The following is a 20,337-nucleotide window of genomic DNA, read 5'->3' as shown; positions in this document are numbered from 1 at the left end:
TATATGGGAGAAAGTGAGGACTGCAGATGCTGGAAATCAGAGTCTAAAAGTGTGGGGCCAGAAAAGCACAGCTGGTCAGGCAGCATCTGAGGAGCAGGAGAATCGATATTTTGAGCATAAGCTCTTCATCAGGAATGTGTGACCTCTCACACATTGCTGATGAAGAGCTTATGCTCAAAACATTGACTCTCCTGCTCATTGGATGCTGCGTGACCGGCTGTGCTTTCCTAGCCTCACATCTTTTGACTCTGGGCACTTATATGGGTATAAGAAGAATATGGATGAAGTGCAGGTAAATGGCATTAGTGTAGTTTGGTGTTTGTTAGTCTGCATAGACATATTGGGCTGAAGGGCTTGTTTCTATGACTCTACCATTCTAGATGCAGAATAGCCATAGTGAGGCTTCCCTGGCTCTCCAACTGGGAGTAGGCCCATACCTTTGTGTTTTAATGTCCATCTATGACTCAAATTCAAGCCTCAGGCAGTGACCGCAGATCTGGGAATGCTATGTAACACTTAAGTGAAAATTTGAACTTGACTTCGATGGTTAATCGGATGAACTTGTGCATTTGTAATCATTCTGTCTTTGGATTTTGACGTTCAACAAGACCTATTTTACAGAACTCTGTGCACCTCTTGTATCCCTCAGGCACTGCCCTAACACCAAACTATGTAAGTAACGCCAGCTTCGACATCTCTATATGGTGCACATGTGTCAACAGTGGGAACCAACATGAAGAGTGTGAGACCCTACTGAACCTTTTCACAAGCAACGACTGTCTCAGTAAGTCCGCTAACACGGTAAAGCTGAATTACTCTGAAGTCTTTTGCTTAGAATTGAATAAGGGCAGCCCTTAGCCATTTTCGCTCTGTTTTATCCTCCAGTTCCTGTGGGGATGATTTTGGAACCCACCCTTCTCCCGGAGATTTGGAGCCCATGTTCTACCGCTCGAAGGGTTGAACTCCAAACCTTTTGCTTGCATTAATTGCTCTCTAATTGGCAGTTCCGTCTCCCTTACATCACTGTATCAGAAACCCATGGTTAGTCACTCCAGGTCTTGCTGGTCATGGGAAATGTGAACATAGCATGGCCAAACACATTGTTCTCAGTTGTAGATCCATCCAATTTCCTGACAGCAGATGGTTAGATTGGGATGGTCAGCCTCTTACAGAAGGTAATGATAAACTCCCAAGCATGTGGGCGGCACGGTGGCACAGTGGTTAGCACTGCTGCCTCACAGCGCCTGAGACCTGGGTTCAATTCCCGACTCAGGCGACTGACTGTGTGGAGTTTGCACGTTCTCCCCGTGTTTGCGTGGGTTTCCTCCGGGTGCTCCGGTTTCCTCCCACAGTCCAAAGATGTGCGGGCCAGGTGAATTGGCCATGCTAAATTGCCCGTAGTGTTAGGTAAGGGGTAAATGTAGGGGTATGGGTGGGTTGCGCTTCGGCGGGTCGGTGTGGACTTGTTGGGCCGAAGGGCCTGTTTCCACACTGCAAGTAATCTAATCTAATCAATAATCACGTGCCAGTATGAATCCAATGGAAGTCTCAGGCCCCCAACACCCTCTCTGGGCAGGATATCTAAAGGGAGAGAACATCTAATGGGGTGAATCTATTCAAGGCCATTTCGGGCTGACATATTGGACATTATTAAATTTTATGACTTAAATCTTTAGTCATAAGAACAGTTATCACTGTTATTGTCTGGTCACCACACTGACTTGGAAATATATTGCTGTTCCTTCAGTGTCACTGGGTCAGAATCCTGGAATTCCCTCCCTAACGACATTATACATCTACCTACAGCGGCTCAACAAGGCAGATCACCACCACCTCTCCTGGGACAATTAGGGATGGGCATTAACAGCGGGCCCAGTCAGCGGGATCCATATCCCATGCGTGAATGAAATGAAATCACCTTGTTGTGGTTGAGGACTGTAAATGCCTTTGTTAAGGTTAAGAGAAACAGATGGTGGCTTTTAATTGTCTTTGAACACATATAAATTGGGAGACAGGATGTAGAAGACTGAGTAAGAGGGTAAATTACACACACACACACACACACACACCCCTGGTTACTATCTCATCAGCCAACTTGATTTCTGTTATCAATGGCCTCACTACTTCCTACCTCTTCCTGACCTGTAATCTTCTGTTTCCTGTGTATCTGTTAACTGTCATTGCTTCACCATTGGTAGCTGTACCTTTGGGTGCCGGGATTCAAAGCTTTGGAACTTCCTTCCTAATCTCTCCGTATGTCTGTGTATCTCTCTCTCATGGTTTCATATTCAGTGATTCTTGTAATGTGGATCCATATTCTAAACCAAGGGATCCAATTAGCTTTAGTAATAGAAATCATAGAACCCCTCCAACTCGAAAGCAGGCCATTTGGCCCATCAAGTCCACACCAAACCCTCCAAAGAGCATCCCATCCCCAATACTATCTTGCATTTCCCATGGCTAACCTGCATGTCTTTGGGCTGTGGGAGGAAACCAGAGCACCTGGGGGAAACCCACACAGACACAGGGAGAGAATGTACAATTCCACACAGCCAGTCACCCGAGGGTGCAATCGAGCCCAGTCCCTGGTACTGTGAGGCAGCAGTGCTAACCACTGAGCCACTGTGCCACCCCAATGTGAACTCTTAATCAGAGGAGCCAATGACAGAGTAACAAAGCATCAGTTTCTTATAGGGATGGTTTCAGTGATGTTGAACTGTATACCCAGTGAGAAACACATATATTTGGACCTCAGTCTGAACTGCTTGACGCTCTGATCTGCTCTTACGGTGTGACCTCTTCCCTTATCTCATTGAGCTGATGTTTTTGTATTTGTGGTCTGCTCGTCCTCTGAGCTGAGGAAAGGAGGGATGGGAGAAACAATTGGGAACACTTTAGGCTTACATCCGTGATCAAAACCATTTAACGTTTTAGTGAAGAATTTGTCTATTAAGTAAAGGATATGCAATCTTCAACAGCAGGGAGGTGATGGCTCAGAGGGCTGTTAATGAAAGGATAGAGCTAAAGTTCTGAGGCCCCAGGTTGAAAACCTACAGCACCTGGGGGAATTTAAACTCAATTAATAAAATCAGGAATATTAAAACCTGGTCTCAATGGTAGTGCTACTGTTGTTGTCACAAGAACCCATGTTGGTCAGTATTATCCTGCAGGGAAGGCCATCATACTGTCCTGACACAGTTTAGCCGACATGTGACTCCAGACCCACAGCAATGAATAACTCTGAACAGCCCTGTGAAATTGCCCAGCGTGTCAGTCAATTCAAGGGTAACTGGGATGGGCAGTAAATGTTGGCCTTGCTTGTGATGTGCTCCCATATTTAAGGAAAAGGATCCTTTCATTCAGGATTAGATTCTGGGACAGGAGTGACACTGTGGAAGCATGTGCTATTCTTTCACCTCAGGGTCTGAGTGGAGCATCACCTGAGAGAGAGAAAAACATAGCAGCAGGAGGAGGCAATTCAGCCCCTCCAGCCTGTTCTGACATTCAGTAAGATGATGGCTGATCTGCAGCCTCACTCCACGTACCTACCTTTGGCCCATGTCCCTTGACACCTTTGCTAAGCTAAACAAAATCATCTGTCTTCGATTTAACATTAACAACTGATCCAGCATCCATTTGTGGAAGAGAGTTCCAGCCGTCAGGTGAACAACTGATTCCTGTGAAGATGTTTACAATGATGCTATTTACCACTGAGCTCTTGTAGCACAGTAGTAGCGTCCTTATCTGCAAGCTAGGAGGCCCTAGTTTAACTCCAGAGGTGTACCATAACATCTCTGAACAGGTGGATTAGAAATGATCTTGTATGAAATTATTTTAATAGTGGCCTTTGAATGTAGTTTGGGCTATGATCACTATTGGTAATTAAGGTTCTCTAGATCGATAACTTTCACATAACCAACAGTGCTGCCAATCTACACTAAGGACAGCATTCTGCCTGCTAAATTACTGGATTGATTTACTATTAATATTGTTGACCTTTGACTGAATTTCACATGGCTTGGTTTGTTACAGGAAATTCTATAAATTCATACATCAGCTCTTTGCCGTTTCATCTATCAGACAGCAAGCAGCCTGCACTGACGTCCACTCAACAGTTCTACTTCAGGTTCCCAGACAAAGATGGGTCGCGTGTTGATGACAAATTAAACAAGGACGAGGTAAAGGCATTTTCTGATGACATATTTTGTAATTAATGCTCTTAATGCAAATAATTGGCAGTTGAAGTACAGGGCATTCATCGCCGTTGGAAACCTGTGATAGAACTGAGTTTGCTTTCATCGAAAAAAAGGTCAGCAGCGAATATTTCCTTTGAGTGTTACTGGATTTACAGTGGTGTTGCTGGAGTTGGAGGGTCTGAGCTATAGGGAGAGGCTGAATAGGCTGGGGCTGTTTTCCCTGGAGCTTCGGAGGCTGACGGGGTGACCTTATAGAGGTTTATAAAATCATGAGGGGCATGGATAGGATAAATAGACAAGGCATTTTTCCCCGGAATAGGGGAGTTCAAAAATAGGGTTAACATACAAGGTCTTTTCCCTGGGGTGGGGGTGTCCAGGACTAGAGGGCATAGGCTTAAGGTGAGAGGGGAAAGATTTAAAACGGACCTAAGGGGCAACCTTTTCACACAGAGGGTGGTGCGTGTGTGGAATGAGCTGCCAGAGGATGTGGTGGAGGCTGGTACAGTTACAGCATTTCAAAGGCATCTGGGTGGGTATATGAATAGGAAAGGTTTGGAGGATTGTGGGCCAATGCTGGCAAATGGGGCCTAGATTCATTTAGGATACCTGGTCAGCATGGATGACTTGTACTGAAGGGTCTGTTTCTGTGCTGTACATCTCTATGTCTCTATGACCCTAAGTGTTACAATGCAGGAGGAGTCTATTTGGTGTCTCTTCAACTCTCTGAAAGAGTTTACAGCTGAGTGCCATTCTCCTGTCTTTCCTCCAAAACCCTGACCATTGTTTCCAGGTAAATAATAATTTAATGCTCTCTTGAGTGTCTCAGAGACACATTTTCAGGCTTTGTGTTCCATATAGATGATAGATCCTTTATAGCTCATTGTTACGATTGGTTAAGTGAGCCACATGGATCTATCTGCTCTGTACATACTTGTATTGCTGCAACAACACAATACTCATTTGCTTTCTATCCCATAATATTTGGACACTGGTGTTTCCCTGCATTAAGTTGGGGAAAGTGAAATCCATACTCCTTGATGTTGCCTCTTGCTGGTCACTGAGCAGCACTGGTGAGGAGTGAATCAGTAACCTGCCATCTCTGGTTGGATAGGGTTCACACTGAAGAAAGATCATTTTATTGGTTCATATTTCCTTCTTGCCTTGCTATTGTCCTTTATCTAGGCAACAGGAGGATCTGGGAAGTGAAAACCTCAGTCCTTGATTCTATAGAAACGTAGGAAAAAGGAGCAGGAGTAGGCCATTCGGCCCTTCGAGCCTGCTCCACCATCCAATAAGTCATGGCTGACCATGTAATCTCAGTATCCCACTCCCACTTTCTCCCCATCCCCCTTGATCCCTTTAGCTGCAAGAGTCACATCCAGCTCCCTCTTGAATATATCAAATGAACCAGCCCCAACAGCTTCCTGCAGGAGAGAATCACACAGGTTCACAACTCTCTGAGGGAAGAAATTCTTCCTCATCTCAGTCCTAAATGGCTTACCCCTTATTCTTAAACTGGGACCCCTAATTATGGACTTCCCCAACTTCAGGATCATTCTTCCCACATCTAGCCTGTCCAGTCCCATCAGGATTTTATACGTTTCTATGAGACCCTCTCTAAATTCCAGCGAGTACAAGCCCAGTCAATCCAGTCTTTCATATGTCAATCCTGCCATCCCTGTGCCTCACATATTGTGCTTCAGGGATCAAGTAAGACTTCCCTGCCTATTGTGTCTCCGTATCTCATGGAGTCTCTTATCAGGATGGACGTTTTAATCTCACACTTGTGAACATGACTCAAGGGAGACTCCCAACTTAGAATCAGCTCTGAATCCAATACGAAGGCTACAATTTATACTTCTTTCACGTTGTCTAATTCCATTGCAGGACTGCGATTCTGGAGGCAATCTCAAGGTTTCTCAGGATAAGTTGCTGCCTGGACAAATTACTAATTGCAAGGTGAATTCGGGAGCTGCTCCCCAGAGCTTCTCTATAGCTTGCACCATCACGTCACTCTATATCTTCATGGCCATTACAGAGAACGCCATTTGAAAGGACATAACCAAGACTTCATAACAAAACAGAAGTGGACACTTCTCCTTTTCGCAAGCTCCCTCAAAAATACAAATGCTTCGAAAAGAAAAGAAACGCTTGAGATACAACTTGAACTGAGAAAATAGTTTGTTGAAATATTCAGCGACTGGTCTTCTTGCATTAATTGGAAATAGAGTGCATTTATTTCACTGCAGCATATCAGTCATCAGCGTATGGTTCACTAAAGTATATAACAAACCATAATCTCTTCACATTAATTTCCATCACAGCCGACAAGAATGTATATTCAATGTAATGAAGTAGGTGGGTCTACTGACAAACATTTTCCTTTTCTGGTTACTTCCCTCCTTTAGGGCAGTTTTGGAAAGAATATGTTCGCACAGCCGGTGATTACACTCAGATCACTCAACACTCCCAGTTCCGTGGAAAATAGGGTTGTTTGGACCACATCAATGTGGGAGTACAGGTGTTATATTTTAGTGATTTATTTTCCATTAATTAGGGCAGCTCAGTGGTAAGCACTGCTGCCTCACAATGCCAAGGACCCAGGTTTGATTCCATTCTTGGGTTTGCACATTTGCCCCGTGTCTGTGTAGGTTTCCGCCCACAGTCCAAAGATATGCAGTTTAGAGTGAATTGGCCATATTAAATTGCTTATAATGTCTCAGAAAGTGCAGGCTAGAGTGGTTCAGCCATGCTAAATGGTTCATAGTATCCAGGGATGTGCAAGCGAGGTGGGTTAGCCATAGGAAATGCAGGATTATAGAGATAGGGTTGGGTCTGGCTAGGATGCTTTTCAGAGGGGTCAATGTGGACTTGGATGGACCAAATGACCTGCTTCCACACTGTAGGGATGCTATGGTTCTAAACTGGAATTAAAAAGTACTCAGTTCTCCTTTAAATAAGAGACTGGAGAGGTTTTGTATCATCTGAAATATCTCATTGTGGAATGTCACTTTTTCAGTTTATGTTGTGTGTTTCAGCCTCTGAAGACTGTGATGTGATTATGATTATTACTGTGCTGTTCCTCACAGGTGTCATTGACACCAGTTATACAATGAAAGTTAGTTGCAAACTGAATGAGACGCAGAGATAATCTAATACCTGTGCTATAGTAAGTAGTTTGGGCCATTTCAAAACTTGCAGTGATTAAACTCAACAAACACCATTCGTTGGTAAATGACGTGCTAAGTACTTCATGTTAAATCCAAACCTGCAGTAGCTACATATTGTTGTTGAAGCAATGATCAGTAACTACTCACCAAGCTGGTATCATAAAGTCACTTGTTCCAGTACTCCACAGATGTGACTGACAATTGTTCTGTTGTAGGAAATGGTGGCATTCCTTGTGTTGTATACATTTCATGTTTAAGGAATAATCTGGCAAAACTACTTATCTCATTCAAGTGACCAAAATGTCCCTTGGACTGTATCAAATGGCAGCTGCTGTGATCTGGAAATGGTATTAGGAAACCACTGAGGTGAACAGCTAGATGGACTGCATGGCTGTGGTGTGCAGATCAGTTTAAAAAGAAACATAACTGTCATAAATAATCTATATTTTATCAGGAATGATAGATTAGATGATTGTAAAACACCAGTCTAATATTTGGATTCAATTACCATTCATAAACTCGTTGAAATTTTTGTTTACAGAATTGAATTTCTTAGAACATCTGATTCACTGATGGCGTTTCTCTGCAACCAAACCATCAGCGTTGCTTTACTGTATACCCCCGATAAGTATTTACCCCACATGTTAAGCCTGTACTGGGGGATTGAGCCATATACCTACTCTAACTGTTATCCATCTTCAGGTGATCTATATAGAAAGCTCACAAAACTGTCAGTTGCACTTTGGTTTCTAATTCACTCTTGGATTTTTTGTTGTTCAACATTCATCAATGTCCCTCCATTGTATACCAATCTTTCAAGTCACATTCAACTGCCCAGTATTTCTTACATGTCATCTGAACCCCTTAAATAGATTCATATCCATACGTCCCTTATTCGATATTAACCATCTGATTCCTTTGATTGGATATCATTCTGCAACTCAATCCTGTATCTGCCTTTGTACATATAATCAATCAGACCTCCCTCAAATAGCTTTTAGCATGATCTCCCTGCACGCATTCTCCCCATGCCTGTGTGAGTTTCCTCTGGGTGCTCAGGTTTCCCCCCCATAGTTCAAAGATGTGCAGGTTAAGGTGGATTAGCCTTGCCAAATTTCCCCATGGTGTCCAGGGATGTGCTGGCTAGCCATGAGAAAGGCAGGGTTGCAGGGAAACGGTGGTTGCTGTGGGTGGAATGCTCTTCAGAGGGGCGCTGTGGACTCAATGGGCTGAATGGCCTGCTTTCACATTGTAAGTATTCCATTATGCTACAATACTCTCAGAATGTACAGCATCCTGCCTATAAGCAACGTAAACCTTACAATTGCAACTATATTTATGATATAAATTCTCTTCTCATTTGTACAGCAGGCAAAACATTATGTTCTGTGGATCTTTGGGGGTAAAGAAAAGATGAAGTTGTGCTTTACCTTGGAATTCTGAATCTGCTGTCAATCCTAAATTTGCCACACAGTGGCTCAATTAGTCACAAAGGGAATGCTGCAGGTGCCATAACGCATTGAGATTCTTACAGTGCATTCACATGAGTACTGTAGCATTGGCCTGAAGCAGACCTGCTGTGTTGGTGAAACTGTAGCTTGATCCAGAGCCAATACTGAAGTTAACCGAGGCATTCTGTGGAGTAGTGACATCCACTCTGCTTCATAGTCATTTTTGATCTCCCTCGCTGACTTACATTATGTTATTGATGCAATGACAACCTCCTCGCATCTGGCTTCAACTTGCACTGTTAAAGCTTCTTGTAACCAATCAATATCTCCTCTAGCTCAAGACAATTCAATAAACTATGTTTGATGGATGGTAGAATTTGTTTCTGTTTAGTACGGGTTTGGGTAAACATGACCTAATGGATCTGGTCAGCTCTTGGCCTGACTAGCTTTTGACAAGTGCTGAACTTGCTATGGTCAACATGTAACTATGAGGTCAATGTACATTAGGCCCAGGTCTGGGTTGAATGCCCTGGTCTGGGTTGAATGTCCTGGACTGTTTGAGGTTAAACACTCCCAATTGCTGCTCCTCTCTGAGGCAGATATGTGTGGGGTTGAAGGTGGCATTTGGTGATGTCACTGAGCTAGCAATAAAAAGATCCTGGCTAATACTCTGGGATCATGGGTTCAAACCACACCATGTAGCTGAGGAAATTTGGATTAATTGATAAACATCTGCAGTTGAAAGCAGATGTCAGTAATAGTGACCACGAAGCTATCGTTAATTGCTGTTTAAAACCTATCGACATCACCAATGATGTCACAACAGGACATCCTCAGGGGAGTGACCTCAGCCCAAATTTACCTTCTTGAGTTTTGTGCTACACAAGTGCCAGGATATGACCATCTCCAACAAGAGAGAATCTAACCAATTGGCCATTGCCCATTCAATGGTGTAACCATAACTAAATCCACCATCCAGGGCTTACCATTGACCAGAAACTGAACAGGACCAGTCTTACAAATGCAGTGAGAATGAGAATAGATCGGGGATTAGGAAATCTGTGGTGAGTGACTTACCCATTATCTTGTCACTATACAACCGCCCACAAGGCACAAGTCAGCAGTGTGACGGAATACTTCACAGTTGATGGATGGTGGCAGCTCCAACAATGCTTATGAAGCACAATGCCATCCAGGAGAAAGCAGCCCACTTGATTGGCACCACATGCACCACCTTTAATATTTACTGCCTTCAGCACTGATACACAAAGGCAGCTGTATGGACCATCTACTAGGTGCACTTCAAGTCTCCTACACCAGCATCTTCTAAACTTCATGCTCTACTATCTAGAAGGACAAGGGCAGCAGATACATGGGAACCTCACTACTTCTAAGCCACTCCCTGGCCTGACTAGGAAATATATTATTGTTCCTTCACCATTACTGGGTTAAAATCTTGGAATTCCCTCCCTAAGGGCATTGTGGGTCTACCTACAGCAAATAGACTGCAATGATTCAAGAAAGTAGCTCACTACTTCTTTCCCCAGGGCAATTATGGATGGGCAATAAATGTGGACCTGTCAAGCAATGCCCACATTCCGTGAGCAAATTCTGTTTTTTAATACAGCATACCAAGTAACAGAAATGGAAGTTTGGTTGAGTTACTTATCCCTTTAAAATGGCAGCACTCTGTTCACTGTTAGATTGTGAGAATAAATATCAGGAGGTGATATTTCCTTTTGGGCGGCACGGTGGCACAGTGGTTAGCACTGCTGCCTCAAAGCGCCAAAGACCCGGGTTCAATTCCCGCCTCAGGCGACTGACTGTGTGGAGTTTGCACATTCTCCCCGTGTCTGCGTGGGTTTCCTCCGGGTGCTCCGGTTTCCTCCCACAATCACAAAGATGTGCAGGTCAGGTGAATTGTCCATGCTAAGTTGCCCGTAGTGTTAGGTGAAGAGGTATGGATGGGTGGTGGGTCGGTGTGGACTTGTTGGGCCGAAGGGCCTGTTTCCACACTGTAGGTAATCTAATCTAATCTGATACTTTGATATGGGACCTTTCAAGATTTCCGGGTGCTGGAGAGTCAAGGGAGTACATTTGGAATGCAGTCGATGTTGTTTTGCAGAAAACACAGTTGACAATTTGTACACAGTCAGATCCCACAAAAAAAACAATGAAATAATTACCACTGCGCTAATCTTTGGTGCACTGTGCTTGAGGTCAGTCACATTCCGTGTTGGAGTGAAAAGACTTAATTCTGTCTTCAGTGCCCCAGCATGGCATCTCCCTGCCAGAAAGAAGGACTCTAAGGGAGTAAGGTATTTTTAAGTTACTGTGTGATGAGTTGAAGAGTAACCGGGAGAAGATCATCCTCCATCTGAGCTGGGAGTCAGTAAATGTTGAGGAAGAACCAAACTGCTGAAGAAAACCACAATGGTGGCAGAGTGATTGAATAGTTTTAAGGTAGAGGCAGTTGGATTCGTGAATAACAAGGGTACCAAAGACCCTCATGGTTAGGTAGGAATGTGGGGGTGAGGCCATTGTCGAAAGACTGAGAAGGCGAGAGAGGCTGGGAGGCCTCCTCTCGTTCCGAATGTGTATGCTTTTTAATAACCAGTAGACAGAGATGAGGAGAAGAGCTTGTTTGCTGGGATGTAGGAGGAATATTCTTCAGGAGACATCCGAGGAAAGCAGAAAGAAAAGAGTTTGTGAATGGGGATTGAAGATGTAAGAAAGCAATGCCATGTGGGAGCCTCATGTCCAGCTGTCCAGTCTGTTACTTGTTTCCCTGAATTCACCCAATGTTAATGATTGCTCTGGCTCCATTACAATGCTTCAATACTAAGCCATTTTGACCAATTGCATGTTCACCTGCCAGGTCTGCTTGCTCTGTTTATTCAGTGGGGTTTGGGCGTGGAGAAGGGTGGGGTGAGGAAGATGAGGGCAATTGGGATCAGATCAGCCATGATCTCATTGAATGGTGGAGGGGACTCGATGGGCTAAATGGCATACTATTGGTAGCAACATTTGATTCCAAGGCTCCTAAGGAGACCTTTGGTCTGGTACTGAAACTTTGGTCAAAAAAGTGGATTGGAAGTTTTGTTTTAGTGATGGGAAGAGGGGAGCTGGGTTTCTGAGGGCGTTTAATCAACTCATGCCTCACAAACTGAAGGCATATTTACCAATTGTCATGTGATTAAAATCAGGAAGCCCAAAAAGGTCACAGAAATGCTGATATCTTGAGATGCTATAAGGCCCAATAAGGTTATTGAGATTGAAAGGAGTGAAACCATAGAGAGACATAACGACAAGGTTGAGAATTTTAAAACCGAGGCACTGTTCGACTGACACCACTGAAGGATGGGAATGGAGATTTAACTGGAATAGGGACAGCAAAGTTTCACTTCAGTATGGAGTGCAGAAGATGGAAAATCAGCCTGGAGCCTATCAGGAAAATTCAACCTAAAGGTCACCAAAGCATGGCCAAGCGATTCAGCATTAGGTAAACAAAGTCATAAGAGGTAGGTGATCATCGTGATGAAGTGAATATGTCCAAACCTCAAAGCAGAATCAAATAGAATCTGAAGATTGTGACTAGAAGGAAGGAAGGCCAATAGGGAACCAAATATGGGACGACGTGAATCATTTTATGCATGAGCCGACACTTTACTGCTGAAACTTTTCATAAGGATCAGAAAGTTCTGTTTCCACTTGTTCAGATTTTTGATCTTGCTCAGTTGTGTAAGAATCGGATGACAGAACCAATAATGACCTGTTGAGATTCAAATAGCTTCAGTTGTAGCCTGGCTGCTATCCATTTAATTGCAAACCCTAGGTAGGTCAATAAATGTTCAACTAATTGGTCAGTAAGATGCGAAAATCTCAATATTGACATTCAGAGCAGAGAATGGAGTGATATGTGGTGTCAACTAAATGTCTGAAGTTTGGGACTCAGAAGTAGTTGGTGCTATACTGTTTAGTTACTGTAACCATCTCCATTTCAAAGATGCTCCTGTAAATTGGGTTACTATGTCAACAGCTGCAGGCACTCTGTCTGAGAGTGTAGTGGACGCAGGTTCAGTTGAGGAGAAAGTGAGGACTGCAGATGCTGGAGATCAGAGCTGAAAATGTGTTGCTGGAAAAGCGCAGCAGGTCAGGCAGCATCCAAGGAACAGGAAATTCGACATTTCGTGATGAAGGGCTTATGCCCGAAACAGCGAATTTCCTGTTCCTTGGATGCTGCCTGACCTGCTGCGCTTTTCCAGCAACACATTTTCAGCGCAGGTTCAGTTGAGTTATATACAATGACTGAAGGTGGAGGGATGCACAAATTGCTTTCCTAGTTCCACCGCTGCAAACCAAAACAAAGTGCTAATTTAATCAGAGTGGTGATAAGACCAATAACACAGGTCTCAGACTATGATAGGTTTAGAATTTGGAACATATCAGACAGATTTCTTCAGTCAACAAAAAATGACTATTACAAATAAAACTTACACAACAAAAATTCAAAGATTATTGACACACAATTTGAACTATGCCAATATGTAAATAAAATATCCTTCTAAAAAAAAGTAACAAACTCTCACACTCACAAACACACTCAGACACATACACACACGGACACACATACAAACATGGACACACATATACACATACAGGGACACACATATACACACACGGACACATATACACACAGGGACACACATACACACACATGGACACATACAAACACGGACACATATACACACACAGGGACACACATACACAAACATGGACACACATACACATACAGGGACGTACATTTACACACACAAGGACATATACAAACATGGACACACACACACACAGGGACATACATATACACACATAGGGGCATACACATACACAAGGACACATATGCACACACGGACACATACAAACACTGACACACACACAGGGACATACATATACACACACAGGGACATACACACACGCACACACACACAGGGACACATATGCACACATGGACACATACAAACACTGACACACACACACACAGGGACATACATAGACACACACAAACACACATATACACACACAGGGACACACTCAGACATATACACGCACAAACACAAATTTGAGGCAAAAAAAATTAACACTCTGCAGAGTGTTAACTTAAAAATACTTTGGCCAAGTGACAGTTCAACCCCAGAGAAAATTATAATTCACAGATTGTCCCATCTAAAGTTATTTTACACAGCATAGTTATTGGTACTAGGGCTTCTTCATGGCTGTAGCAGGTTGATTTCCCAATGAGATAGATCCCAAGATTCTGTTCGGGAACACCCCACAAGTGATGAAGATGATTGCTTGTGGGTTTCTATTCCACACACTTTGCTGAGGGGAGAAAGAGAGCAGTGGAAAAGGGCTGCTGCTCTCTCAGCAAGATATCCCACAATCTCTCTGACTGGCTTCAAATGTAATAACCTTATTCTACTCCAAACTAGGCCACACCAGCTCTCTCAGTGATCTCCCCGCTGGACTGGTGCTCTCTACAGATGCAATGTTGTTTCTGTAGTACCTACTGCCTTTATCTTTTTGCAAAGTATCATTAGATAACACCTCTTCCCAACACCTTCAAGAGGGAATTGGATTATTGTCAGTGATGGAACAACGTACAGGGTGACAGACCAGAGTGGGTGCTGCTGAAGCCCACTCCAAGTCCCACACTGGCAACTCCAACCAGGCCTCAGGAAAATCCAACTGGGCAGAGCCAGTCAGGGAAATATTGCCTCCTCACGTGACAAAGATAGAGGAGCTACTCCCTAGATTTGACCTTTCTTGCCCTCAGATTCCTTGCTCAAGAAACAGAATCTCTGATTGGAAGGGGCAAGAGAGAGGAAATCTAGGCCTGGGAAATTGGGACAAAGAGGCAGAGTTTCAGCCGAACAGTCGTGATCAGTGAGTGACCCGGAAGGGGTTCAGTGATGGATAAGTGACCCAGGAAGGAGTGTGGTGCTTGACATTTGAATCAGTGAGGAGCTCAGTGACTTCGGTTCAGATCCATAGTTGCGGTAACCTGAAATTTTGCAAAATGCGAAATAACAGCAAATCTCTCAGTTTGAACCAGTTAGAGAGCAAATCTTTGACAGTTCTCTTTCTATCTCCAGTCACTAACATGCCTGAGAAGCTTTGTAATAAGATTACATTGTGCAGATTCATGTCTGAGTAGACATGGGTGCGTGCTGTTTGTAAATATAACTGGTTGATATGTGGTTATAACTCGTTCCTGAGTACCAGGTTGCTCATATCCTAATTTAAATTAATTTTGCAGTGAGATCTGAAAGGATTGATTCACCACTGCAGCATGGAGGGTCAGAGGCTGCAATCTCTGAAATCAACAAATGTTGATGCGGAATCTCTCCCAAAAAGAAGTGCGGGATTATTTTTGGATTGCGAAGTAGGCGTGGAGGGGGCTGACAATGGATCCTGTGGCTGCTGACTGAGTGGGGGGAGGGGAGTGAATTGCAAAAGGGGTGGGGTGGGGGGTGGGAAGCGAGAGAGAAATCCTCTGAAAGTATTTCAGCACAAATACAGAAGTTAATGTCACCATGTGAGTGCATCATCTCATAAAGGGATTACAGAACAACCTCGATTATCCAAACATCAGATTCTCTGAACAAGATCTCGAGGTCCCTTAAAAACGGGATTAGACAACTCAGCATTTGGTTATCAGTTAAACGGCATTATGATATGCATTGCAGAATAACCGAGACATATGCACTCATAAAATGCTGCTTGTTTACTAGATTTCCTACAAAGTGGAAACAGGCCCTTCGGCCTAACTAGTCCACAGTGACCGTCCTAAGAGTAACCCACCTGGACCCATATTTACCCCTGACTAATGCACCTAACTCTTTGGGCAATTTAGCATGGTCAATTCACCTAACCTGCACATCTTTGGACTGTGGGATGAAACCCACGCAGACACGGGGAGGATGTGCAAACCCCACACAGGCAGTCGCCCGAGGCTGGAATCGAACCTGGATCTCCAGCGCTGTGAGGTAGCAGTGCTAACACTGAACCACCGTGCTACCCTCATTTATCTGAACCATCAGCTATCCGAACAAAATACTCCCCATCCGTCTCGTTGGGATTAGATTAGATTCCCTTCAGCGTGGAAACAGGCCCTTCGGCCCAACAAGTCCATACCGACCCTCCGAAGGAAAATTGAGGTTGTTTTCTCGTGACAATAAAGGAAAGCAAAACTAGAAAATGAAGCAAGTCAAGAAGCAGCCTTTGAGAGTGTCTCACAGAGCAGTGATCGGGGCGGGGTGGGGTTGGGGGGATTTTGTGTCTGATTGCTACCTTGTCATTTGGAAGTTATACTGCAAATCTTTCCTTACATCGCTGTATCACCCTTGTGCTCTCTTGAATAGTCCTTCAATCAGATGGATGTAATAAATTAACCTGGCACTGTGAAAATGAGTGAGTGATAGTGAGTGAGAGTGAGAGAGAGATTCTGAGTCAGTGAGCGATGGTGAGTGTGAGTAAGAGAGTGGGATTGTGAGTTAGTGAGTGAGAGAGAGAATGAGTGAGAGAGAGTGAGTGATTGAGACAGATTGAGTGACTGAGTAAGAATGAATGAGTGAAAGTGAGGATAAGTCTGTGATGGAGCAAATGAGTGAGTGAGAGTGAATGAGAAAGTGAGGAAGTCTGAGAGAGCGAGTCAGTGAGAGTAAGTGATTGTTACGTTGTGCAGGAACATTAGGGACAGATTGTAACTTTGAGTTTCTTTTAGCATCTCATTTCATGTCTCACTCATTTTGACAGATCAAGTGACCAATATACAGGGAAAAGCTGAAAATGTGTTGCTGGAAAAGCGCAGCAGGTCAGGCAGCATCCAAGGAGCAGGAAATTCGACGTTTTGGGCATAAGCCCTTCATCAGGAATGGGAAACAATATAATAGCCAAGTTGGAAATTATATGGCCAATTATATTTTCTGGACCTGAGAATTTGGCACTACCTCCCTGGCTACACAGGGACATGGCAGGAGCATGCACTTGGTGAACCGCTCCCTAGGAGAGATAGACAGGTGTGAGTGGCTGAATGGCCTCCCTCTGAGCTGTAACATTGTGGGACTTTGTACCGACATTTATTGTACATGCTATGGGCTACCTATTATGGGCAGTGCCTCAGTGACCTGTTTCACTTACACTGTGTGCCACTCAGTAAAGGAGGAGACAGTGTTGTACAGACTTCAGTCGTGGATCACTGCAGGTATTGGACCACAATCTGACGTAAGGTCTGCTGTTCCTTTGCCCGTTAGCTTTGGCAGTCCATTAGCTATGAGCTGATGAATTATTGACGAGTGGGTGAAGGAGTAGTATGGTTAGCTGAGTGGTTTGGACATGATGGGACTGCTGTCTGTTAATTAAAGGAGGGTACAAATATACCTAACACAGAGCTGCTAATGAGCCTGTAATGGAAATGTTAATGACATGCTAATGTTCAGGGCATTCTTCCAGGCACACACATTCACCAAGCTGGGAAACTGGGTTATTCCTATAGTTGTCGGTTTGTGTGCCACACTGTGAAACCTACAGCTAACAGGGCAAAATAAATGAGAGTTCAGCTTTGATGAAGAGTCATTGAGACTTGAGACATTAGCTTGCTCTCTCTCCTGGACATGCTCTGATCTCCAGCATTTGTTGGTTTCTGTACAATTTCCAGTATCTGCAGTAATCTACTTCTACAAAACAAATGAGACACAAGAGTGCTTTTGATTATGAGGTTGTGAACATGTAAAGGCAAGTTAGCACTACGTGTGTATTGGTGCAGCGCGATGGCTCAGTGGTTAGCACTGCTGCCTCACAACACTTGGGACCTGGGTTTGATTCCAGCCTCGGGTAACTGCCTGTGTGGAGTTTGCACATTCTCCCTGTGTCTGTGTGGCTTTGCTCTGGTTTCCTCCCACAGTCCAAGGCTATGCAGGTTAGGGTGGATTGGCCATGCTAAATTGCCCCATAGTCTCCAGGGATTTGCAGGATAGTTGGGGGGGGACTGGCCATGGGAAATGCAGAGGGAGCGTGTTAGCTGCTTGTTGGTGGGGACTTGATGGGCCAAATGGCCTGCTTTGATAGTGTAGGGATTGCATGATCATTTCATTGTACTATTGTTTCCCACACTGACAAACCACCAAGCCTGTGCCTGGAGCAAACCCACGCAGTCACAGGGAGAACATGCAAACTTCACACAGGCAGTCACCCGAGGGCGGAATTGAATTTGGGTCCCTGGCATTGTGAGGCAACAGTGCTAACCACGTGCCATCCTAAACAATGATGCCAATTAGTAATATGTTTAGGAATGTGAGATTGCTTTTTGCAATGAAGTGCTCTCTATGGGCTTTTCGGGGCTTCTATTTTTCATTTCCCTTCCACTCTGTGACTGTGAAGGGCAGCTCCTAGGCTGGCAGCTTTTGGACTGGCATATGCTAGGCTTTAAACATAGTGCCAGCTCTGGGAGAGCCGGGCAAGAGAAGGTGGGCTGCTAGTTAGGGCACAATAGTGTGAGTGGGACGTCATAGAGATGGGGAGTGCACACAAAGTGAGGTGAGCAGTGGGAAACTCGCTAGAGTTCCATCAAACACTTGAAATCAGCACAGATCTGATCTTTGGTAAAATTCAGTCTAACTGTCTTCGGAGCTCCTTCCCTTTAAAACTGATGACATGAAGGTTGGTGGAGTTGTGGATAGTGTGGAGGGCTGTTGTAGGTTGCAACGGGACATTGACAGGATGCAGAGCTGGGCTGGGAAGTGACAGATGGAGTTCAACCTGGAGAAGTGTGAACTGATTGGTGAGGAAGCCACAAGGAGGACATGCCCCTGTTTTGTATCAAAGGTGAAGTGGAGGTGATTGAGAGCTTTAAATATCACCAACAATCTATTCTAGTCCATCCACATCAATGCTACAGTCAAGAATGCATGCACCAACGTCTCAGTTTAGTGTCAACTAATTGCTGTGGGTCTGAAATCAATTATGAAACAGACCAGGGAGGGACATTCGTTTTTTTTTCCTGAAGTAGACAGGCAGGAGGCTGGAAGACCACAGCAAGCCAGGCAGCACCAGGAGGTGGAGACATCAATGTTTCGTGTGTAACCTTTCTTGAGGTTTTCTGAGGGACTGTTGGAAGCCTGGGCTTGTCTCGCCAAATGGCTCAAACAATTTCTGGCAGCTCACAAACTAATGTTGAAGCAAAGATGAAAAGATTTATGGCCACCTTGTGAAACAGCACCACTTTACTCAAGAATGTAGACCAACGGGTCTGTTTCCGTGCTGTACATCTCTATGACTATGACTATGGCTGCTTTTGGCAGTACAGTAGCGTCTCGACTTATGAACTTAATCTGTTCCGGGACCCGGTTCGCGAACCGAAAAGTTTGCGAACTGAATCAATTTTTCCCATTGTTCGGATAGCGTAAGAATGCTTGGACGGCTGTTCACAGCGCACACGCCAAAGACAAACTGAATGAGATCACACGGGGCCTGAGAGCTTTTGCGTTCAACAAGCGTGTAGCAAATTAGAACAATGAAACCACGTGGTCGCTTTTTGCGTTCGTACCTTTGTTCGTACTTGAATTTCGTACGTACGTTGAAGCAAAATTTTACCTACAATCCTGTTCATAAACTGATTTGTTCATGAACTGGGCGGTTCGTATGTCAAGGCGCTACTGTATTGACAGCGGTGAATTTTCTAATGCAGTAGGGATGTGAGTCGCGACATTGTGACTCTCCACGCTGAATGCATCAAGTTAAAGAATGGATCATGATCATGGTCACAGCAACATATTTGACACAAGCAGCAAACTCAATGAGTCCTTTGAGGAGCTGTTTTCTAATCAGCCTTGTTCCACTTAACTGAGTTGATCTTTAGCTGCACCCAATCAGATCCCCCTTTCCACTCCCGTGCGACTGCGACATTGGAGTATAGCATCAAATTATTCAATAATTCACAACAGACGCCAGCAATTCCTTCAGTAATTAAAAGTATCTCAACACTGACATCCGTGATGAAAGGCTTACGCCCGAAGCGTTGACTCTCCTGCTCCTCGGATGCTACCTGACCGGCTGTGCTTTTCCAGCGCCACACTTTGTGACTCTGACTCTCCAACATCTGCAGTCCTCACTTTCTCCTGCTCACACTGAGGCCGGTAAGAAGATGACATGATCACTAGTTCTTGACTGAGAACCTCAAAAAGCAGGAGGAGAGCTGCTGGAGATTGGGAATCACATGATCTCTGGAAGAGGGTTTCCATTTCCGTGCACAGGCTGGTTACGGTATTCCGTGGAATTCCATGGTGTATCTTGCCATGGGCTGTGGAGAGTATGTAATGAAGCCTGCAGGACCAGGCCTGACAGTGATTATCGTTACAGCCTTTCTGGGAACAAAGTGCTGTTGAGGTCCTTTGTGTTTAGCTGGTGGCTGGTCATGGACAGTTAATCAACTCACTGGAAGCTGGAGCATTCTCAAACCTCCCT

At 44.4% G+C, this 20,337-nt stretch overlaps 1 protein-coding gene across 2 annotated transcripts in view; it reads left to right on the top strand.

Annotated features, from left to right (window-relative positions):
* The window catches only part of LOC132823128 (GDNF family receptor alpha-4-like), a 34,990-nt gene extending 28,570 nt beyond the window's left edge, over nt 1-6,420 (top strand). For both annotated transcript variants that reach the window (XM_060836673.1, XM_060836672.1), the window contains exons 6-8: nt 650-784; nt 4,033-4,178; nt 6,084-6,420. In XM_060836673.1, coding sequence (XP_060692656.1) covers nt 650-784; nt 4,033-4,178; nt 6,084-6,248 — 446 coding nt within the window. In that variant the 3' untranslated portion in view covers nt 6,249-6,420. The remainder of the gene's footprint in view (nt 1-649; nt 785-4,032; nt 4,179-6,083) is intronic.
* Nucleotides 6,421-20,337: the final 13,917 nt, after the last annotated feature.

This window comes from Hemiscyllium ocellatum, chromosome 16 (assembly GCF_020745735.1).
Source record: "Hemiscyllium ocellatum isolate sHemOce1 chromosome 16, sHemOce1.pat.X.cur, whole genome shotgun sequence".
Classification (NCBI taxonomy): Eukaryota; Metazoa; Chordata; class Chondrichthyes; order Orectolobiformes; family Hemiscylliidae; genus Hemiscyllium; species Hemiscyllium ocellatum.
Note: the sequence above shows the minus strand (reverse complement) of the source record. Positions and strands in the feature narration are given on the sequence as shown.